The sequence below is a fragment of the Malus sylvestris genome, chromosome 4, assembly GCF_916048215.2.
Source record: "Malus sylvestris chromosome 4, drMalSylv7.2, whole genome shotgun sequence".
Classification (NCBI taxonomy): Eukaryota; Viridiplantae; Streptophyta; class Magnoliopsida; order Rosales; family Rosaceae; genus Malus; species Malus sylvestris.
The window spans coordinates 17,593,665-17,615,968 of record NC_062263.1 but is presented as its reverse complement, the minus strand read 5'-3'; the positions used below and the strand labels follow the sequence as shown (position 1 = coordinate 17,615,968).

Below are 22,304 nucleotides of genomic sequence, written 5' to 3'. Positions count from 1 at the left end.
ATAGATCTTACATGACATGACAAGGCGGTCAATAAAAGTCAATGATTTTTTACCTAAAAGGGTATTTTCATAAATTCACACTTTAAATTTTATAAAATCGTAAAATTCGGGTACAGGTCGTTACAATCTACCTCCCTTAAGAAAATTTCGTCCCCAAAATTTAAAATAATTTGCTATAAGTAAAATACTCGAAGTAGGGAGTAAATATGTAAATATATATATACACACACACAAGGAAGAAATCAAGTTAGAGCGGCTACATAAAAGAGAATCATTCTGTTGCGATCGGATTGCAATGATTCATTTTCCATGCCTCCAAGCTCATATCTTCTTCCTCAATAATACAGTATCGTAATATACTTGTATAAAAATATAAAGTTGAAAATACAAATTATTATGTAATAACATAAGGTCAAAAATATATGTGTATAATCAAATAACGTAAAAAATGGATATATATAAAAACGTACGATTCAAATACTTGTACTGAGTTCAAAATCAAAACTGGAAATAACTCACCCAAAATTTGAAATAGCAAAAATACATATATAAGTAAAAGAATGTAGTTTAAAATATTTGCACTGAAAATTAAAACCAAAAATGAAAATGGGCATTGCCCAAGCATTTGTCATGTCACGTACTCTGAGAATGGGTGTGTCTTAAGTTGAGTTGACACACCCCGACCGAGATCAAGGCATGCTGGCTGTCATGTGAAAGTGACGTAGCCTTGTGCACAGTGCGGAAGCAATAAAAATAAGAGATATACAAATAATTAAAAACCAAATTACTAGAGTGCACTACTAAACAGAAAAAGATAGGAGTTATTTTTACACAATTCATATCAATTCAATTCATGCTTCACATAATCATAATCAAACATATATGTCATTCCAATATATAACAGAGTAAGCAATTCAGGTAAAAATAAATTCATAGAAATATGATATGTTAGTCGGAACCCCAATGGTAGTTTGTACGGCTGATTTGGCTTGGTTCATTTTCTTCCTCGATCTGCGAAGATTTGGCTTGGTTCAAGGTTGTCTGTACAGAGGAGAGGGAAGAGAGAGTGAGTTCGAGAGATAGAGAGAGAACACGGGAGGGAAGAGAGAGATAAAGTAATGTGGATGTGTGTGTGTGTGTGGTCCAATCTACACACCAACCACAACTAACCAAGGTTTAGTTCTCATTGGCCCCAAAAACTTAGGAAAATAATTATGTTGGTCCACTTCTAAAACCATGTCACATACGACTCATCTCAACGCCCAAGGGCATTCTAGTCTTTTCACACCTTTGATAAAAGTATTTCGGAACGGGCTGTGACAATCTCCCCACCTTATAAAATTTCATCCTCGAAATTATACATAACAATTACATCCACTAATAATCATAAAACAATCGTGGATACATTTCTCTCATTCGATCATCTGTCTCCCAAGTAGCTTCTTCCACTGAATGATTTCTCCATAATACTTTCACCAAGTGCACGGTCTTGTTCCTCAGTTCCTTGTCCTTCCAATCCAACAGAGTCACTGACTCCTCATCATAAGTCAAGTCTGAATTGATTTCCAAAGGTTGAGGAGGAATCACATGTGAAGGATCTGAAACATAATGTCGAAGCATCGAAACATGAAATACATCGTGCACCTTGGATAACTCTGGAGGCAACTCAAGCCTGTAAGCAACCACACCGACTCGCTTGGTGATCATATATGGTCCAATGAACTTAGGACTCAACTTCCCTTTCTTTCCAAATCGTACTGCACCTTTCCAAGGTGATAGCTTCAAAAATACCCAATCACCTACATCATATTTCCAATCAGTAGCATGCTTGTCTGCTAAGCTTTTTTGTCGATCTTGGGCCACTTTCAGGTTACACTTAATTACCTGAACATTTTGCGTAATCACATCCACAATCTCAGGGCCTACTAAAACTTTTTCGCCAACCTCTAACCAACATAGAGGCTTACGACAAGATTTCTCATAAAGTGCCTCAAATGGCGCCATACCAATACTTGAATGATAACTGTTGTTGTAGGCGAACTCCATCAAATCCAAACAATCATGCCAACTATTTCCAAACTGCAGCACTGAAGATCTCAACATATCTTCTAATGTCTAGATAGTCCTCTCAGATTGTCCATCTGTCTGAGGATGATATGTCGTACTATAAAGCAATCTCGTCCCAATCCGAGATGATATTAACTGGCACACCATGATACTTCACAATTTGCGATATAAATAACTTAGCTAATCGGCTTAACGAATACTTCTCCCTCACTGGAATAAAATGTGCTGACTTCATAAGCCGATCAAGTACCACCCAAATGTCATCATAACCATTATGTGTACAAGGGAGCTTGTACACAAAATCCATAGTAATATTTTCCCATTTCCACTGTGGAACGGGAAGTGGCTGCATCAACCCAAACAGCTTCTTCCTTTCGGTTTTAACCTATTGGCAAATGGCACACCTACTCACATATTCGGCAATTTCTCTTTTCATACCCGGTCAATAATAAAATGGTCTAATAGTATGATACATCTTAGTGCCTCATTGATGTATTGCATATGCCGAAATATGTGCTTCATCCAAAATTTCTTTCTTTAATTCTACATTATTCGGTACATACATCCTGCTTTCCTGCATAAGCATGCCATCAGTTTCTCGAATCTCAAAATCTTTCTTTTTGCCTTGATTTCTTGCTTGAATTATTTCCTGGGTCTCTTCATCATTCATCTAAACCTCAAGCACACGATCAATTAAAACTGGCCTAACCTGAAAATTAGCAAGCACGGCTTCTTCTCGATCTTCCACTCCTAGCTCCACTCCAATGGACCTTAAATCTGCTAGGAGAGGAACATGACAATCATAGATGGCATTAAGTCTAGCAAGAGTCTTTCTACTAAGTACATCTGCCACTGCATTTGCATGACCAGGATGATACTCAATCGTGCAATCATAGTCACTAAGTAATTCAATCCACCTCCGCTGACGAAGATTAAGGTCTCTCTGAGTAAACAGATACTGGAAACTCTTATGATCTGTGAAGATCTTACATTTCTCACCATAAAGATAATGTCTCCAAATCTTCAAAGCAAAAATGATAGTTGCTAATTCCAAATCATGTGTAGGGTAATTCTTCTTATAAGGTTTCAATTGTCTTGAAGCATAAGCAATCACCCTACCATGTTACATTAATACACAACCCAAACCATTCAGAGAAGCATTACTATAAACCTCGTAATTACCGCTATCATATGGAAGTGCTAGAATCAGTGCATGAGTGAGGTAGTACTTCGACTGTTGGAAACTTTGCTCACATTTATTATCCCACTCAAACTTAACATCTTTTTTAGTCAACCTCGTCAATGGCAGAGCAATCACTGAAAAATTCTTAACGAACCATCTATAATAGCCTACTAGGCCAAGAAGACTCCGTACCTCGATAACAGTTCGAGGTTGCTCCCAATTCTCTACAGCTGCCACTTTCTGAGAATCCATTTGAATGCCTTGAGAAGAAACGACATGTCCCAAAAATGCCACTTGATTCAACCAAAATTCACATTTGCTAAACTTAGCATACAGTTGGTGTTCCCTCAAACATCTCAGCACCAACTTCAAATGTCTAACATGTTCAGCCTTAGACTTAGAGCATACCAGAATATCGTCAATGAAGACAATAACAAACCTGTCCAAATATGGCTGGAATACTCGATTCATCAAGTCCATAAAAGCTGATGGTGCATTAGTTAACCTGAATGGCATCACAAGAAACTCATAATGACCATATTGAGTCCTAAATGCGGTTTTAGGGACATCTTCACTTTTAATCTTCAACTGATAGTATCCTGACCTCAAGTCAATCTTAGAAAATATGCAGGCACCTCTGAGTTGATCAAATAAATCATCTATATGAGGCAATGGATAACGGTTCTTAATGGTTACTCGATTCAATTGCCTGTAATTAATGCACAGCCTCAAAGTTCCATCTTTCTTCCTCACAAATAAAGTTGGAGCTCCCTAAGGTGAAGTACTCGTTTGAATAAAACCTTTATCCACTAACACTTGTAATTGCACTTTCAATTCCTTTAATTTAGTAGGAGCCATTCTATAAGGAGTTAAGGATATGAGATTCGTACCTGGAAGCAGATCAATAACAAACTCCACCTCTCTATTTGGTGGCAATCCAGGCAAATCCTCAGGGAATACATCCGGAAAATATCTAACCACCCGAACATCCTCCACACTACTAAGAGCATCATCATTCAACACCACATAAGCCAAATATCCTTGACAACCTTTCGACAACAATCTCTTTGCTTTCATGGCTGAAATAATACCATGCCTCACCCCACTAGGCTCTCCTACAAATGTAACTTCAGGTAATCCAGGACAATGAAATGTGACTGTCTTCCCATAATAATCTATCTTGGCACAATTATAGTGCAACCAATCAGTGCCCAAAATCACATCAAAATCTATAATATCCAACGGCATAAGATTAGCCGGCATAATAACGTCCTTTACTACCACTGGACATCCTGGATATACCCGATCCATAAAACATTTATCCCTTCGAAGCATAGAAAATTCTAAATTATATCCTAGAGGTGTAGGATAAGGTTGTGTCACTTGAGCAAATGTATGAGAAATAACAAAATGTGTAACACCACAATCAATCAACACTCTAGCAAAATGACCAAGAATATTTAACGTACCCATGATTAAATCTGGAATATTCTGGGCATCTTGCAATGACATGTTGTGGATACATCATTGATTCTACTGTCGTCCACCGCGACCTCTGGTGGCATGAATACCACGTCCCTGTCTCTGCTGACCCAACTGCTTCGAATATCCTGCACTACTAGCAGTAATATCTCCCTGCTGGGGCTGTCCCCATTGGTACCACTGAGATCCACAGGCTGAATGTGGCTAATAAGATATAGATCCTCCCTGATACTGAGGATACCCACTCTGATACTGAGGATCCTGAGAGTACTGCTGCTGTCCTGAGGTGTAGGGAGCGGCGTCACCTTGGTGGTGGTAGGCACCTCCTCGTCCAGTCTGAGTATAACCACCAGATCCTGAAACGTGTTGGGTAGATGCAGGTAGTGGGAAGGAAGGCTGCTGGGGTCTCTGCTGACTTTAAGGGCATTGAGCAACCCTATGACCCATCTGTCCATAAGTAAAACATTCATTGCTGCCTCTCATACACTCCCCAAAATGCTGATTATTACACCTGCGGCATAAGGGAGCACCAGATCCACCTGAACCACCAAAATATCTCTGTCTCTGGAACCTCGAACCTCTAATGAATCTACCACCTTTCCTCTTCATATTAGTAATAAATCCTCTGCTAGAAGAGCTGGAACTGTCACTACTCCTCTTAAAGTTCTAGGTCTTGTAGGTCCTTGAAATGCTTGCCCTTTTCCTTTGTCATCTCGTTTCTGGCCCCCATTCTTTCCTTCCTCATCTTCACTTTCACTAGGCATGTTCTCGGATGCCTCAATCCTCAGTAGAATCTCATAGAACTCCTGGTAAGAGGCATAGTGAGTCGACGTCGCTATGGAACACCATTTTTTCTTAGTACCCAAACTGAAATGAGGAAGCATCTCTACTGGATTAGCAGCAACCTCCGAATCATATCTCAACAAATCCGTAAACATCTTGTAATACTCAATAGTGAACATCTTTCCTTGCCTCAGATGAGTAAACTTTTGTTTCTTAAGATCGATATATGCAAGAATAATGAACCTTTTCTGAAACCGTTCCTTAAACACTTCCCAGTCTACAATCTCTTATAGGGTCATCTGGTAAGATTCCTGTCTCCACTAGGATGCAGGCTGTTCTCCCAAAAACTAGGTAGTCGTCTCGACCCACCAATCAGAAGAAACATTCCCCTGACTCTGCATCACATGAAAGGTATTCTCCACATAATACAGCCATTTTTCTGCCTCCTCATGACCTTCATTACCCATGAAGTAAGTCAACTTCAGATTATGAACTGTCTTAAGAGGTGTTCTCTAGGGTGTACGGAATGCTGACTGAATGGCAGAAACTATAGCTTCCCCTAATTGAGCAATATCAGGGAAATTAGATTCAGCTGATTGATGGGGCTCTCTATGAGGTGGTATAGTTTTGACATAAGACATCACAAGGATTAGAACATTCAAGAATTATACAAGACTGCTAAACCTAGGCTCTGATACTAAACTGAAACACACCGACTGAGATCAAGGCATGCTAGCCGTCACGTGAAAGTGACGTAACCATGTGCATAGTGCGGAAGCAATAAAAATAAGAGATATATGAATAATTAAAAACCAAATTACTAGAGTGCACTACTAAACAGAAAGTGATAGAAGTTAGTTACAACAATAAACACTCCTAATCAGAGCATAATAGTCTAGGTGCAGTCCAGTAGGACAAGTACTAGTTATACAGTACCAGGAATGTCCTACTATTATTTGGATAAGTTAGAACTACCGACGTCCTTAAGCCATCAACAACAAGCTTACTTAAAACCTGGAGGGGTGCAAAACAGAAAACGTGAGTGGGCAAAAACAAATGTTTTACAAAACTATTTTCTTTTATCAATATACAAACCCCTCGCTGTAACACATGTATAATTTTTCCCAGAATCAGAATATAAGCATATGCATAATATATATACATATATCTGAATTTATATCAATTCAATTCATGCTTCACATAATCATAATCAAACATATATGCCATGTCAATATATAACAAAGTAAGCAATTCAGGTAAAAATAAATTCATAGAAATATGATATGTTAGCCGGAACCCCTGTGGTAGTCTGTACGGCTGAATTCATAGTTCAATATCAATCTAGCCGGAGTCACTACAATGACCTATACGGCAATATACTGCACATAAGTCGGAACCCCTATAAAGGTCTGTACGACAAGATTGGGTGTAATATAATTATGCTCAATTTTACTCTCTCATAATAGCCGGGCGATAAATTGCTAGTCACCTACGAGTCGAAACCATAAATAAGGTCTGTACGACAAGACTGTGCACTTAAGTTTGATCCTGTACTTCATATCTCTGGCTAAATCACAATCACCCTAGGTGCAGTTTTATGAGCTCAACATCATTCAATCACATATCACATCATCGATGATTCACATAGTCAAACATAACTTACTTGAACTTACCTGTGCCTCCATAGCACCACATATATATATATATATATGCAACCATGAAATGCATATTCAGAATATAAAAGCATTTGACATATTATTTCAAAGCATACCTTCCTTAAAATGCATTTCTGGGAAATATATCAAGTATATAAATATATACTGAAAACAAAAGCCCACTCACTGGTATGTCGATGGGTCGTAACCCCCGAGTCGCCTGTGGATACACCCGTCCTCGAGATAGGCCTCACCTATATGCGAATTAACTATAAAAACGTTATTTTAAAGCACATAGACAAAACTAGCTAATAATTTCTCATACATTGCTCAATTTGGGTATATGAATATATCACAGTGATCTACACAACCTCACGAACATCGTGATATTTTTAGAAAAAAATTTCTATGGCTCACACACCCTCACGCGCCGGGGACGGCACGGCCTCATGCGCCCTCACGCGCATCACCTTCAACCTACAGACACCGGAATTGTGTCACCGGTGCCGGATTCTGGGCAGACCTGCAACTGCCTTTTTCTTGCTCATTTTTGCATCATTTTCCACGAAATTTTCACCAAAATGTCACAAATTTCGAAAGGAAGAAGATTATACATTTTTGGAGCTTCAAATCCCTCGAAAATTCGTTGGGAAAATCCCATCAAAATTGATCACCTTCGAACCTCGTGATCCCGACGTCAAAATCGAGCTAACGAAGCACTCTGAGCTTCATGAAAACCTCTTAGAGCTCGTTGTAAGCTTGGATTGTCCTAAAACATAACCATTCAAAAGTTCATGAATAATGCACAACTCGGAGCTTGAGTTTTCAACGTGATATCAAACGAGTTCTTACCTAAAATGGGTACCTTTGAACTCGTGTGGTCCTCACGAACACAATGGTACCATTTTCTTCCTCGATCTACGAAGATTTGGCTTGGTTCAAGGTTGTCCGTACGGAGAATAGGGAAGAAAGAATGAGTCCAAGAGATAGAGAGAGAACACGGGAGGGAAGCGAGAGATAAAGTAATGTGGATATGTGTGTGTGGTCCAATCTACACACCAATCACAACTAACCAAGGTTTAGTTCTCATTGGCCCCAAAAACTTAGGAAAATAATGATATTGGTCCACTTCTAAAATCATGTCACATACGACTCATCTCAACGCCCAAGGGCATTCTAGTCTTTTCACACCTTCGATAAAAGTATTTCGGAACGAGCTGTGACAAGTCCTAATCATAGCTAACTAATAACTGCTGCCATAGACGGGCCGACTTGCCCACTTGCTTGGCAAACCCATAATTTAGCCATCGATATTATAGTTTACACCCTGTAATGTCGATAACTCATCGTTGTCTCGGTGTGCAAATGAGAAGTTTCCCGAGGGTGCCACAATTACCATTTTGCTCCTTAATGTGAAAATGTGCCTAGATTGTCCGATTCATACCTCGATCGTGTTACTGCACTGCCTTAAAGCGCATTAATCAGAGCTACTTAAAGTGCTTCGACGTCCACCTACATCTGAACAGTAAGGCTCTGGATTGGAGTAGTTGAAAGATGCATATAGATAAACACATGTCATAAAACATTTCTTTCAAGACTCATCACTACAGTCGCCATCTAGATCGAAGGTATAAGATTCGAAACCTATGTTAGAAAAACCATAAATCTAACCACTTCCTTTGAATAATGGTTGCCGTTTCAAACCATTCACTGAAACTAGCCCCACATAGAAATTTAGGCCACAATCGCCAAGCTCATAAACTACATTTCTACATTCACCAAATCCATACTGAACAAGTGCTCAATCCTCAAGACCACTTGAAACTGTTCTTGGTAAGTCTGGTAAGCTCATGAGAAGATTACGCTCTAATTGTTCCTACTAGCATCGATATGAAATTGGGCGCACGTATTTGCCGAATTGATCCATTGTGAATTCCTCACGGATTTAGCGAGAAACCATGTCAAGAAGGCTAAGAGAACACTCAAGAATTAGAGGGTCAAAAGAAGTTTATTAAATCTAAAGTACAAGATATTTGGATATGATTACACAACTCTAATGCTTGAGTACATATAAGTACCTAACATGATTAGGTAATAACAAATTAGGAAATAGTTGAACTTGGGAATTGGCTAACTCGGTTTCCTAATTATCAAGAAACAATGTCTGAACAGTATTCGAGAATGCCGCTTAAGGTGGAAATAGGACTGATGGAAGAATATTCAGGTATCGATGTGTCTTTCTACTGCGATGCTTAGCAACTACGCTTGCACAATTAGGGTGGTACACGATGGTCCATTCGTAAGCATTGGTACTCTATCAATCACCATCATAAGAGACTTAGCTCGTTTCTAGTGGAAATATGTCTAAGAATTTTGCAAGGTTGAACAATAGTTTAATGAAAATTGACGAATGGAAATTTAGATATTCCCTCGAATCAAGATTCACAAAAATTTGTTACAACAGTGACCCTAGAAACATTAAATCACCAATAGTGAAGATTCGCTAGATAGGATGTTGATTGGGTGACTCAGGGACTGAGGATCTCAACTAAAAATCTCAACGTTTGAGTGATCATCCTGAATAGTCTGTCTAATTCAAAGGTGATGTGAAAAAACAGTAGGATAATCCAAGATTGACTAAGATGTCTCTTAATACTAGGAGGTGAAACTGAGATGACGAACAGAGCTGATGTAGAACAAAAGTCAGCGAGTCTGGAAAATTCGAGAATGAAGAATTTGACTAAATGGTTCAAGGTATAGTCTTCACTGACTGATGGATAATACACTGAGTGTGATGGTCGACAAACATCGAATCATTACCAAGGTCTCCATGGAGGGGTATCATTAGGTTTTCAAGCCAGGATGGTAGCCGTTGACCCTAGGTAGTGGATAAGACAGTTCATTTCATGTTGTTCCAACATTGAAATGCCTAAGTGTTACTCGAACATACGTCATCAACGTACGTCTACACGTTCGATAGAACATCTTAGTAGGAATCAAAATTGATCGACGTTATCAAAGGGTGTAAGAATAATGATAGGATGAGACAACATCTCAAACAAAACTAACATTTTCCTAGCCAAAAGAAATAGAAGTAGGGGTATGGTCAAGGAATCGTTGACAACTGTCGATAGGATCGACAAAACCAATGATATTTCGCAATTCACAACACTCATTATGATTTTTTATTTCCTACAATTGCAACCTTGGATTTGGTAAGAATATCTTCTGCTACGCCCACGTCTCCCAATAAGACGAAGGCAATAAATGCCTTTGGAACAAACCCACAAATCTCTGATGATCAAGTAAAATCTGACCATCAGATTCCTGCCGCTGGTTGAGCTTCCTCTTCATGTTTATAGCATAGTCATGTGCGAGCATGTGCAACTGTTTATTCTCATGCTTGAGCCCTCTGATCTCCTGTTTGAGACTTATCATTTCAGGCGCCAATGATTCAACTTGGCGGGTTCGAGCAAATAGGCGTTGGGCCATATTAGACACAGAACCTGCACACTGAACACTGAGAGCCAGAGAATCCTTAACAGCCAACTCATCAGACCGTTTAGAAAGTAGTCTGTTATCTTTGGGAGTGAAAAGGTTCCTGGCCACCACCGCAACTGTTATATCATTCTTCAACACAGAGTCTCCAACGGTAAAAAGACCAGTAGGGGATAAGAAGGATGTGTGCCATATGTTGTGTTAAGAAGGCATGATAACTAGAAAGTCCCAATGTGTGTCAACCTCCGTGCTTCATGGCAAGGCAGACTGGCAAAAATGCCCAACCTTTACTCACATTAGAGAAAACACTCCCAACAAGATTGCTTGCTCAAAAATCGAAGAGGCACCACTCTCCGAATCTCGAGAGCTAGACTTCCAACAGGATTACTTTCTAAAAAATCAAAGAGACACTGCTATCCGAATCTCAAGAGTCAGATTCCCAACAGGATTGCTTTCTCAAAAATCGAAGAGGCACCGTTCTCTGAATCTCGAGAGCCAGATCCCCGACAGGATTGCTTGTTCGAAAACCGAAGAGGCACCGCTCTTCGAACTTTGAGAGCCAGATTTCCTTGGATAAAGCTTGTCTGCAATCTTCACACGCAACATCAGCTTTCCAGATACCACAGACCACTTTTTCAAAGCGCTCTGACAAAGTTAAAACATGTGAAGCTTGCAGCTCCCACTACATTGCTATGACCAAGAAGGGTAAAGGAATAGCATTATTACTTGCTCAAAAATTGAAGAGGCACCGCTCTCCAAATCTTAAGAGCTAGACTCCCAACAAGATTGCTTTCTCAAAAATCGAAGAGGCACCGTTCTCCGAATCTTGAAAGCTAGATCCCCGACAGGATTGCTTGTTCGAAAACCGAAGAGGCATTGCTATCCGAACTTCGAGAGCCAGATTTCCTTGGATAAAGCTTGTCTGCAATCTTCAAACGCAACATCAGCTTTCCAGATACCACATACCACTTTTTCAAAGTGCTCTGACAAAGTTGTATCAGAGCCAATCCTTGGGCGGATGTCTGCCTACGAGGACATCGGGCCCCTAAGAAGGTGGATTGTAACATCCCACATCGCCCAGGGGAATGGATCATGTAAGCCTTATATGTATATTCCCACCTCTTCCTAGCATGAAGCCTTTGGGAGCTCACTGGTTTCGGGTTCCGTCGGAACTCTGAAGTTAAGCGAGTTTGCATAAGAGAAATCTCATGATGGGTGACCCACTGGGAAGTTCTCGTATGAATGTGAGTTCCCAGAAACAAAACCGTGAGGGCGTGGTCGGGGCCCAAAGCGGACAATATCGCACTATGGTGGAGTTAAGCCCGGGATGTGGTGAGGGCCCCCGGCCAGGATGTGACAATAGCCGCCCGAAGGAAAATCTATAAAACCTCTGTAAATATCCTCAATGAGGTACTCAATTAGGGGTATCATAGTTGCTCGAAGGCAGTACCTGTCTATCACCCGAAGGTGAAGCTGTATAACCTGTCCATCACCCGAAGGTGAAGCTGAATAACCTATACATCACCCGAAGCTAAAGCTGAATAACCTGTCCATCAAAACACATCGACATTAGTCGTGGCTAGTGAAGCTATCCGACACTACTTTCAGCAGTGAAGCTGGGGGTATATCATAGATATCTCACTACTCTTCCACTGTGTCCTATGGCCATAGACATCATACCCGTGTTGTTTGTATGTGTCATGTGATAACCCACTAGATAAGTACAAAAAACATATCTCAAAACTCATATTAAAACACTGGAGCTCAAAAGCTCAAAACCGCATTTCATAAATCCATAGTAAATCATATTTGTAAATTCGAAAAATAAATCATATTGATAATTCATAGAATTTCATATACAAAAATCTAATAATTCATAACTTTCGTAAAACATAATTTTGATAAATCATAAATAATGCATAAAACGTAAAATCATGAAATCATGCTTTTCATGAATGCAATCCTAATATTTTATAAAACATGCAAGTTAAGAAGGGGTTCACTCACATATATTTTGTTGCCCAGGAACCGCGCGAGCTAGCGAGGACGGAGTCACTTTCCACGGATGCACCTAATCACAATTAGGGACCATTTAGTAAAACTCTACTGAAACGTTATAATTTGGGAAAACAGACAGCGAATTCGAATTCGACACGTCGAAAAATCTAAGGAATAACCTTGGGTTTCCTCACGCGCCGCCACATGAGGCATCACGAGGCAATGACCCGGAAGGTCACACGTCGCTGCATGCAGCGGCTGGGAACCCCGACTTGTTGGAAAATTCAACAACTCCAAAAATTCCCAAAATATATAGGAATGTATATCTCAATAAGAGAAACAACTTTCATACCTGGGCCGAAGTCCAATTTGACCGAGAAGTGGCCTGAAAACCACCATGAATTGTTGAACCCCTAGAAATGGGTGGTTCTCAATTCGTTATCCAAATGAATTCCGACGCCCCAACCAATGCATGGGCTTTGTTTTTGACCTCAAGGGAAGTCGATTGATTGTGGCGGTTGACTATACTAGCTTCATAAATGGTGGATCATCGCTGTTTACCCTATGAACTTATCGGAGAAGGTGACATTTATTCGTCGTGAAATCGTGACCTATATCCGTTAAGTTTGGGTGGGAATGGAAGATATAAGGACGTTGAGTTGATTGGTGGTGGTGATTCCCCGTGACTCGTAAGAGAAACATCGTGAAAGACGTCGGGGTGTTTGTAGCAAACAGGTTGGGTCGCGGGTCAAATGGAAGATCCGGATTGGGTGGTTTTTCTCTCCCTCATTTCCCCTCCTTGCTTTCTTTTCTGATTGGGCAATCTCTCTCCTTGGCCCATCTATCTCATTTCCCTCCTTTATCATTTCTCTCATTTGTCTATCTCTCTCATTTCCCTCATTTATCCTTTCTCTCCTCCGTCCATCTCTCATTTCCTTCCATCATAGCCATACACATTGCATCATCTGACTGCTCTAGCAAAATCTTGAGCCTTCTAAATGATGGTCAAATGACCATTTCGCCCATATCTTTGCTCGCCGATAACTTCTTCATTATAACTCCAAATTACATTCCGTTTGCACCCACGCGTCCGTAGCGATGAGTACTACAAGGATATGCGAAGAAAATGGATGTTACATGACACGAGAAGGTGGTCAATAAAAGTCAACGTTTTTGGCCTAAAAGGGTATTTCTGTAAATTCACACTTTAAAAATTATAAAACCGTAAAATTCAAGTATGGGTCATTACACATGCCGCCATCGCGTTGACCTTGAAGATCGTCAGTGTTGGTCCACGTCTTGGTTTCCAACCCTTCGGTTTGTATCCTTAGACGTATGGTGTTCTATTCATCATGATTTCGAAATTTTCTACCACTGTATCCTTTCTCCATGGACTAATCATAGAATTTTTCTAGGAAAAATTCAAGTGACTAGGAGTTTACGAGAAATTCAACGTAACAGAAAATTCCAAAATAAGCGAGAGTCTTCTTTGATTATTTGAATCAAGCTTTTAATGAAAGCATCAATTTGTGGTAACAAAAATTCGCCATCTTCAACTTTGACAAATTTGTAACTACAAAATAATTAATAACTTTGATCAAAGACCAAAACCTCACGTGCCCATGAAGATGTGGGGTTTATCTAATGGATCTCTAATGCCTAAGTTAATGCCTCTAAAAAGAGTGAGTGTTTAGGGCTTGTATGCATAGCTAAAAGCTTACCAAAATTTGGTGGAGATGGAGACATTTACAGGAGGAGGTGGTCGACCATGGGGTTAGAGTTTTGCCCTACACATGGCGGAATCCTATTGGCCAAAGTGTGTCATCTGTTGAATGAATGAGAAAAGAATATTCCCAAGATACTAATTAGGAGAAAATATTTTGGGATAATGGTGGAAGTATCCCTAATTGATTGTGTAGGGATTACTTTCTTGACGAAGTTGATCTTCAATTGAGAATGTATTAAAGATATGATTTAGTAATTAATTCTTATCATTAATGCCTTTTGACTTTTCCATGCCACGAGCAGGGGAGCCTTGAGCAGGCGTCATTGGTTGTTTGGATTGGGATGCTGAGCTGTGCGTGAGAGTATTTGGGTGCCCTGCCCATTTAATAAGGGTAATCTTGTCCTTTTTGAGGAAAAATCCACGTGCCATCTTCTGGATTTTTTGGATTATTTCTAGCTCCATAGCCATGGTCGGCCATCACTGAAGAGCAATGAAGATATAAGGCTGCTGGCATGGTGGTCTTCAGTACAATTGAGGAACAATGAGCAAAAGGAGGAAGGCGACGTGAACGATGTTGTTACCTTCTGTGGTGACAAAAAAAATAGACCCATAGACTCGTAGAAACCAACCTGTTTCAAATAGGTTAGGTCTAGTTCCAATTTTAATTTTCTATTACCCGGCCTCGCTTGCCCAGTTTTTTATTTTCAAATAGGTTTAGTCCAGACCTTTCAATTTTGGGTCGACCCAGTTCGAGCCAACCTCTACGCAAACACTTGACAAGAGTCACATCCTAACCACTCCAATCCAATCTTAACCTATCCTACCTAACAAACCCAATCTCATCCGACTTACCAAATGAACTCTAAAATGTCTCTTTTATTAAGCAAGATTATCGAGGCCACCTCTCTACCATTTAATGTGAATCCAAGCGTTGACTTGAGCATATTTTTATCAACTCAAGCTCCTTGTTTATATGTTGAATTCTCAATGAACAGTAATTCTTATTATCACAATAAAATTCGAGGTTCTACATTTGAATTCTCCTCTTAAAATATCACCTTGTCTTAAAAAAAGAAACAATTCACTTCATAAAAAGAAAAACTTGTATAATTCGAAAAATTTTAGTGGAGACCAGTAAATTGGGTTAAACTAGTGCTTTTTTTTTTTTTTTGGTCAATAAACTAGTGCTTTTTTCAGAGCTAAATATAATTTCGTGAAAATAAATAATTATATTTTATAGGAAAAATATTTTTTCTGAGATTTTTGAAGTTGGTACAGGCTGTAGCCTGCTGCTGTGTTGCTTCTTCTTTGAAACCGCTTTCCTCTTCCGGTTCTCCACCCACAAACTCAAGCTTTGAAACTCTGCAATCCCAACTTTCAACTCTGTAATCGAGAAGAAGAAAGGTACCAGAAGAGATGAGCGTCATCGAAATCTTGACGAGAGTAGAGGCGATCTGCCAGAAGTACGACCGTTACGACGTCGAAAAGCAGAAGGATCTCAATGTCTCCGGCGACGACGCCTTTGCTCGCCTCTACGGCTCCGTCGAATCCGACATTGAAGCCCTCCTCCAGGTCCCTCCCCCCCCCCCCTCTCTCTCTCTCTCTCAGAAACGCACATACACACGCGATTTTCACTCAATTCGATCTCTGTTTGGTTTCTGAGAAAACTTGGAAAAATTGGAGAAACTAGTAGCTGATCCGGTCGAAATTCTCGACAATTTTAGGGTGAAGTTAGGGTCTTTTCTTCTTTTGGTGTGTTGAACTGAATTTGAGTATTTTCTGATCTGCAGAAAGCGGAAATTGCTTCGAAAGAGAAAAATAGGGCATCGGCTGTTGCGCTGAATGCCGAGATTCGTAGGACCAAGGCTCGATTGCTCGAGGAGGTTCCCAAATTGCAGAGGTTGGCTGTAAAGAAGGTCAGCATTTCACTGATTTAATGAAATTCGTTAGTTTTCGTATTTCAGAATTGTGCATTTCATAATTTTTGTATTTAGAGGGGCACATTCTATTCAAAATTGAAAATTGGAAGACGATTGTGCTCGTATATGTGGATTTTAGTACTTGTTTAGTGAGAGTATGTCGAAGGGTTTGTGTGTGGGATGCCTCTGTGTTTGTGTGTAGTTGAATTGCCAATGTTGACCGGATAGTATACAAAGAATGCTTACTTTGCGGTTTTGGTTATTGTGTTTCATAATTGATGCTATTTTTTGGCAGGTTAAGGGGCTTTCATCCCAAGATTTTGCTGCTCGTAATGATTTGGTCCTTGCGTTGCCAGATAGGATCCAGGATATTCCAGATGGGACTCCAGCTGCACCCAAACAAACTGGAGGAGGTTGGGCAGCTTCAGCTTCTCGTACAGAAATCAAATTTGATTCTGGTAATTTCTTACATTTTATTAAGATTTTGTGGTGCCTATGAATATAATATATGGGCAGCTGAATTCTATTTGATTAATTTTGGTTAAATTTTCTTATATATTTCATGTATACCTGTAGAGGGACGGTTTGATAATGAATTCTTCCAACAGTCTGAGGAGTCAAGTAATTTCAGGCAAGAGTATGAAATGCGGAAAATGAAACAGGCAAGTCATATACATATAGAGTTGTTTTTTGTTTACACTGGGGATTTCTTTTTGAAAAATGGAAATTGCATGCTTGCTAGTTAGATACTGCGAGTCTTATGGATGTGGGTTTGTATTTATGTATTTTGACATGCTCACAGGATCAAGGTTTGGATATGATATCAGATGGTTTGGATACGTTGAAAAATATGGCTCAGGATATGAACGAGGTTAGTTGTTTTTTGTGTGGTTCTACTTGCTCATTTGCAATAAACATGCATATGTCAGCTGACTTTATCATGTGCTATGCGTAGGAATTCGATAGGCAAGTTCCTTTGATGGATGAGATTGACTGCAAGGTGAAAAACATTGCCGTCTCCTAGTATTTCTCTCAAGATGTTCAGTTGAATTCTCAAATTTAATTACTAAATGTTCCTTCCCTTTTTAATAGGTGGACAAGGCATCTGCGGACCTTAAGAATACCAATGTTAGACTGAAGGACACAGTCAACCAGGTGAGTGTAATTGCAGCTTTTTTGAGTTTATGATTGCACATTAGAGATTTTTCTTTTGTTTTTGTTTATAGATCTAATGCAAGTTTTGTTTTGGTTACAGCTGAGGTCTAGCCGAAATTTCTGTATTGATATTGTATTGCTGTGTATAATTTTGGGCATTGCTGCGTATTTGTACAAGTAAGCTCATATCCATTTAAATGAACCTACATGTTGAGATAGATAAACGTCTAGATGTGTTTCCGTGTAATTTGGTTGTACATATGTGAAAAATATTGAGAAGTTTGGGTTAGTACTATTAGAGGGCCAAAGAGATAACTTGATGTCATTGCACTCTTTAGCGGAGCCAGGATTGACATGTGGGGGCATTAAAAAAACTAGCCAATACGTAGTTAAGTACAAAACTTGAATTGAATATTTGAGTACATTTCCAATGAGTATATTTTATACTTGTCCTCAATAACATTTCTTGTTTGAACATTGAATAAAAAACTTTTTAGTTTATTGAATATGTCATCCTCAGAATATGCAACCAAGTAATCACAGAAAATACATAAATGAAAAACAAAGGTTGCAAGATCATTTTTTTGGCTTTCAGCTTGCAAAACCAGTTGAAATTTGAAACTTGAAGATTGTGAGCTCACAAATTATTCTGTGCAAGTTCTCCCATTTTTGGGTGCACTAGGGTCTAGATATTTGGGAAAATAAGCAAAACACATGTAAAATAACTTTTTCTTTCTGCCTTAGAGTACGTCGTTGCTTTTTTGCCATTTTCTGTTATTGTAATAGTAGTGGGATTTGGGGTTTGAACTGAAGTGGAGAGTGGTCTTTAATTGAGTTCAGTGGGGGCTTAAGGTTTATCAAAAATAAAAAGTAATATTGCTTGAATAATTAGTTGTATCATTTAGATCAATTCAAACTATAAAAGAATTGAAGTGGGTGCAGATTAATACACTAGTTCAGTAGTCCCTCTGTACTTCTGCCCCTCTGCACTGTTCAGACTATGATTATACATGAGAAGACTTTACTGCTACTTGAACAACTAGATATAGGACCTTACGTTCTCTGAATTATTGGTTTAATGGAGTAGAGTTGAACTTGATCATTTGAACATCTGCATTCTTGTGAAGATGTGTCATTTTTCGTATTCTGATGTGGCACTTACATTTGCAGTGTACTGAAGAAGTGAGGTTTGATATAGAGGGTGGTTTGGCCAGATTCCAAGTGTTGGCTTGTAGGGTATTGTTTTGCAATTTAAGGACTCACTTTGGTGCTTGATACATATTATTTGATCGTTTGTCTCATGATTAATTGTGTCTATTCTCACTTCCATGAATGTATTTTTTGTATACATCAGTCATGCTGTATGATCATACTTTTATGTGGAAGTTGATTGAGTCCCCTAATGTGTGTCCGTTGCTAGTCGGTGAGGCGAGTTTGAATACTTCAAATTGTTAAAAGACTGTTGTTGGCCATTGTAGTTGGTAGACAGGATTGACAGCTTCATTTCGATCTTATATGAATCCTCTCATGGAATTGGTGTGTTATTTTTGGGCCTGCTCGAGTTTTTCTGTCGCCTAATCATCGATTGAGCTAAAGATAGTTGATTAGTGGTAATTTTGAAGTTTGTAATTTGTTATAAGCGATATGACCTTGTGAAACCAATACTACGATACCATGTATAATATTCACACTTACCAATACTACGATACCACGTATTAAGAATATACATACAAATTCATTTAAATGCCTTGATTGTAAATGAGTTTGGTGATACAATGATTACTCCTTAAATGATGTAGCTAATTACAACCAGCAACACCAAACTTATTTACTTGCTTTATTCGCCCCTAGGTATAACAAATTCAACAATACACACTATTTTGCATAAAAATCACCATCGTAGAGTTCCGTTTGCACGGAAGTTTCTGTCTCTATTTGGGATCTTAATATGATGTAGCTAATTACAACTTGCAACACCAAACTCATGTACATGCTTTGTTCATCCCTATGTAAAACAAATTTAACCATACACACTAATTTACATAAAAATCACCATCGTAGAGAGCCTTGTTTGCACGTAAGTTTCTCTTTGTCAGACACGTCTGTTTGTGATCTCGAATACGTACCTTTATCTCCAGAATAATAGATATATACATCCACATACGCACTTCTCATCACTGCTTGTAGCTAGCCACTCACACCTGAAAGCCAATTAATTGGCTAAGTTCTTGATACTGGATCATGGAACTCCCTTGATCTGCATTCAAATTATTATCAGCTGAGCCAGACTGGTCTACACCCCACAAGTTCATCGCTCGACAGTCCCGGCTGGTCGAGGAATTAACTTCCTCCTCCTTGTAATCTCTGCTACATATCCTCTTGCTTGGTGTGGCAAAACTCTTGTACCCATTTCCTTCTGTAGGTTTTCTCTTCAAAGGGTTAATCAAATCATCAAGGGAATAAACTAAAAGCAGCTCATTGGTTTCGTTTGAATTGTTCTCGTGAAGGGAAGTACTGCAAGATTTCGTGTTTCCAGTTCCCTGAAAGCTTATGCTTGAAGCGGTTTTAGCGTAAGGAAGTTCGGGAGAGGCAAAAATGTAGGGTAGCATTGGACAATCTTTGTACAGATAGTTCCGGACCATTTCGATGCTAGGGTTTGTATCATTCGAGCAGGGCCCATCCACTTGCTTAGTGTAGGCACCTAGTTTATAGCTAGGAGGGCTGTTTTGATCTTCCCAAATGCTCCTGGTGTTGTTGCACTTTTGTCGAACCCGACATAACACCCAATCATCCAACTGTTGTACAAAGAAGAAGAAGAGATTAGGTTTTAACAATGTTGAAACATGCTAGGACTCTGCTCTATCTTTTTTTCCGTGCTTGTCTAAGTTATGTCCAAAACATCGCCTAAGATTAATTAAGCCTAATTAAATGAAATCTATTCGACAGTTTTGAACATAAACAACAATATCAACATAGCAAACAACTTTTTAATTACAAAGGTGGAAGAGAAACGACGCTAGTTAGCTAGTCACTAGCTTGTTGTGTTGTTTGAGTGAATTATGAACAACGTGCATATCCAATCACGAGTCATAACTAACAATATTTTGGTAATAATTTCACGTAATCAATGGTCCGGATCCATACCATCACCTGTCAAAACCGGCAAAAGAAACTTACTCGTACCTACCTGCATATTTGTCAGGATAGGAAGTGATGAAACAACTTACCCTCATCGACCCTTTTTGCTTTGAAGTCCACATGGTTGTGTCAAGCAATCTGTACTCGTTCATGATCCACTCCGTCTTAACACCTTTCGGAGGGTGTCCAGTGTAGAACACAAGTGCTTTTTTAACCCCAATGCTTTTTGTTCCACAAGAACTAAAAATATGCTTATCAGTTCCCGTGGCCTTCCAGTAACCCAAACCAGCTGCTCTATTAGGCCTGCTTCCATTCGGGTACTTCCGATCCCTTGGGGTGAAAAAATACCACTCTTCTTCCCCGAAGGAGGCTTTTGGTGGTAGCTCCCACGGGTTGTACTTATACAGATCCAGTTCAGTGATGATGGTTGCCGGTAGAGGACTTGAAGTGACTTTGTTTTTCAGATAATGAACGATGAGTTCTTCGTCGGATGGGTGAAAACGGAATCCAGCAGGAAGCTGGATGTTTTCGGTGGCTTGGTTTTCCCTCTCCATTGTTGGATGGAGGAGGGATTGTTCCTTGGTGGTGGAGGAAACTAGGAATCGAATGAGCCACTGAAATTATCGACCAAATGGTTTGTAAGTTTGGTTGTACTGTGCACTAGTTTTATAGGGAGATTACTCTCATGCAGAAGAGGACATATTGTCAACATATAATTCATCTATCAATATAAAATATATTAATTTCAAGTTGTAGGTTCATAGCAAGAGATTGGAAAAAAAAAAGAAAACTGATTGTTTTGTTTTATCCCAACCGTTGGATATCACATCCTTTATCTGATCAATGATGTAATGTTTTTATCATTTCAAAAAATAGGCACGTAATTAAAGAGAGACGAGATATACTCCATTTACGTCCAAATATTTGGCCATTTGAGGGTATTGAATTTGATCATATAAATTCAGCTCCTATATTTGATCATATAAACAATTAATACATATAATAAAAGGCTATCATTGAGATAAGATCTTCACTTTGGATACCTTTCATAGTAAAAACCCTAGTGGACTTTATTTAAGAGTTTAATTAAAATTTAAAATGGAGATGCGTTAAGAGTACAATAATAGTTGGTGTTTAAATAGTTAGTTGCCAGGGAAATGAGTCGGTGAAGATCAAACGGCACTAAGATTTATAGGCTTGCTTGATTTTCACCGTTAAAATAAAGCATCATCTACAATATGATAAAATTTTAATAACTGAATTAACAACAAAAAATTCATGGTATCAAAGTATGAAATGTTTTCAAAATTCTTGCAACTAAATCAAACAATTTCTTACTTCTGATTTCTTCTATTGCTAGCAAATATATTTCTTATTGTGTTTTAATTTGTTTAACTATTTTGGGCATCACAAAGCATATCATGTGGTGATATTGTTGGCAATGTGGAACACCAATGGCATATATAGTTCAATCAATGCGGAAAACATTATCAGCAACATTTCTTCTTTTGGGAGGGAGCATGGCCCGTAGCGAGTGATTGTTGTCTTGTCCCCCAAATCATTAAGCACTTTATTTTGTGCCACACTGCACTGCATGCTTGCACTCTACTGCATTACATTACAGATGTCCTTTAATTTCCCTCTTGACATGCAATGCCTAGCAATCCTCATGCTAGCCTCTTCTCTCCATAGCTAGCAAT

At 39.1% G+C, this 22,304-nt stretch overlaps 2 protein-coding genes across 2 annotated transcripts; one reads left to right on the top strand and one right to left on the bottom strand.

Moving 5' to 3' along the window:
- Positions 1 to 15,629: 15,629 nt before the first annotated feature.
- On the top strand, positions 15,630 to 19,010 carry LOC126619632 (syntaxin-71-like). The gene is made up of 9 exons (XM_050288048.1): positions 15,630 to 15,964; positions 16,183 to 16,308; positions 16,607 to 16,769; positions 16,888 to 16,973; positions 17,114 to 17,182; positions 17,267 to 17,311; positions 17,404 to 17,466; positions 17,567 to 17,643; positions 18,637 to 19,010. The coding sequence occupies exons 1-9, from the start codon at positions 15,809 to 15,811 to the stop codon at positions 18,650 to 18,652; spliced, it is 801 nt and encodes a 266-aa protein (XP_050144005.1). The 5' UTR covers positions 15,630 to 15,808; the 3' UTR covers positions 18,653 to 19,010.
- A 275-nt stretch (positions 19,011 to 19,285) lies between these two features.
- Positions 19,286 to 21,281, bottom strand: LOC126619631 (NAC transcription factor 29-like). The gene is made up of 2 exons (XM_050288047.1): positions 20,694 to 21,281; positions 19,286 to 20,261 (listed from the first exon to the last, which is right to left on the bottom strand). Exons 1-2 carry the CDS (start codon positions 21,156 to 21,158, stop codon positions 19,662 to 19,664), a joined length of 1,065 nt encoding a protein of 354 aa, XP_050144004.1. The 5' UTR covers positions 21,159 to 21,281; the 3' UTR covers positions 19,286 to 19,661.
- Between the last annotated feature and the right edge of the window lie 1,023 nt (positions 21,282 to 22,304).

Coding starts and splice junctions, on each gene's coding strand:
- LOC126619631 (XM_050288047.1), bottom strand. CDS start 21,158: ATGGAGAGGGAAAACCAAGCCACCGAAAACATCCAGCTTCCTGCTGGA. Junction 20,262..20,693: donor AGCAAAAAGGGTCGATGAGG/GTAAGTTGTTTC, acceptor TTTGTACAACAG/TTGGATGATTGGGTGTTATG.
- LOC126619632 (XM_050288048.1), top strand. CDS start 15,809: ATGAGCGTCATCGAAATCTTGACGAGAGTAGAGGCGATCTGCCAGAAG. Junction 15,965..16,182: donor ACATTGAAGCCCTCCTCCAG/GTCCCTCCCCCC, acceptor TCTGATCTGCAG/AAAGCGGAAATTGCTTCGAA. Junction 16,309..16,606: donor AGAGGTTGGCTGTAAAGAAG/GTCAGCATTTCA, acceptor ATTTTTTGGCAG/GTTAAGGGGCTTTCATCCCA.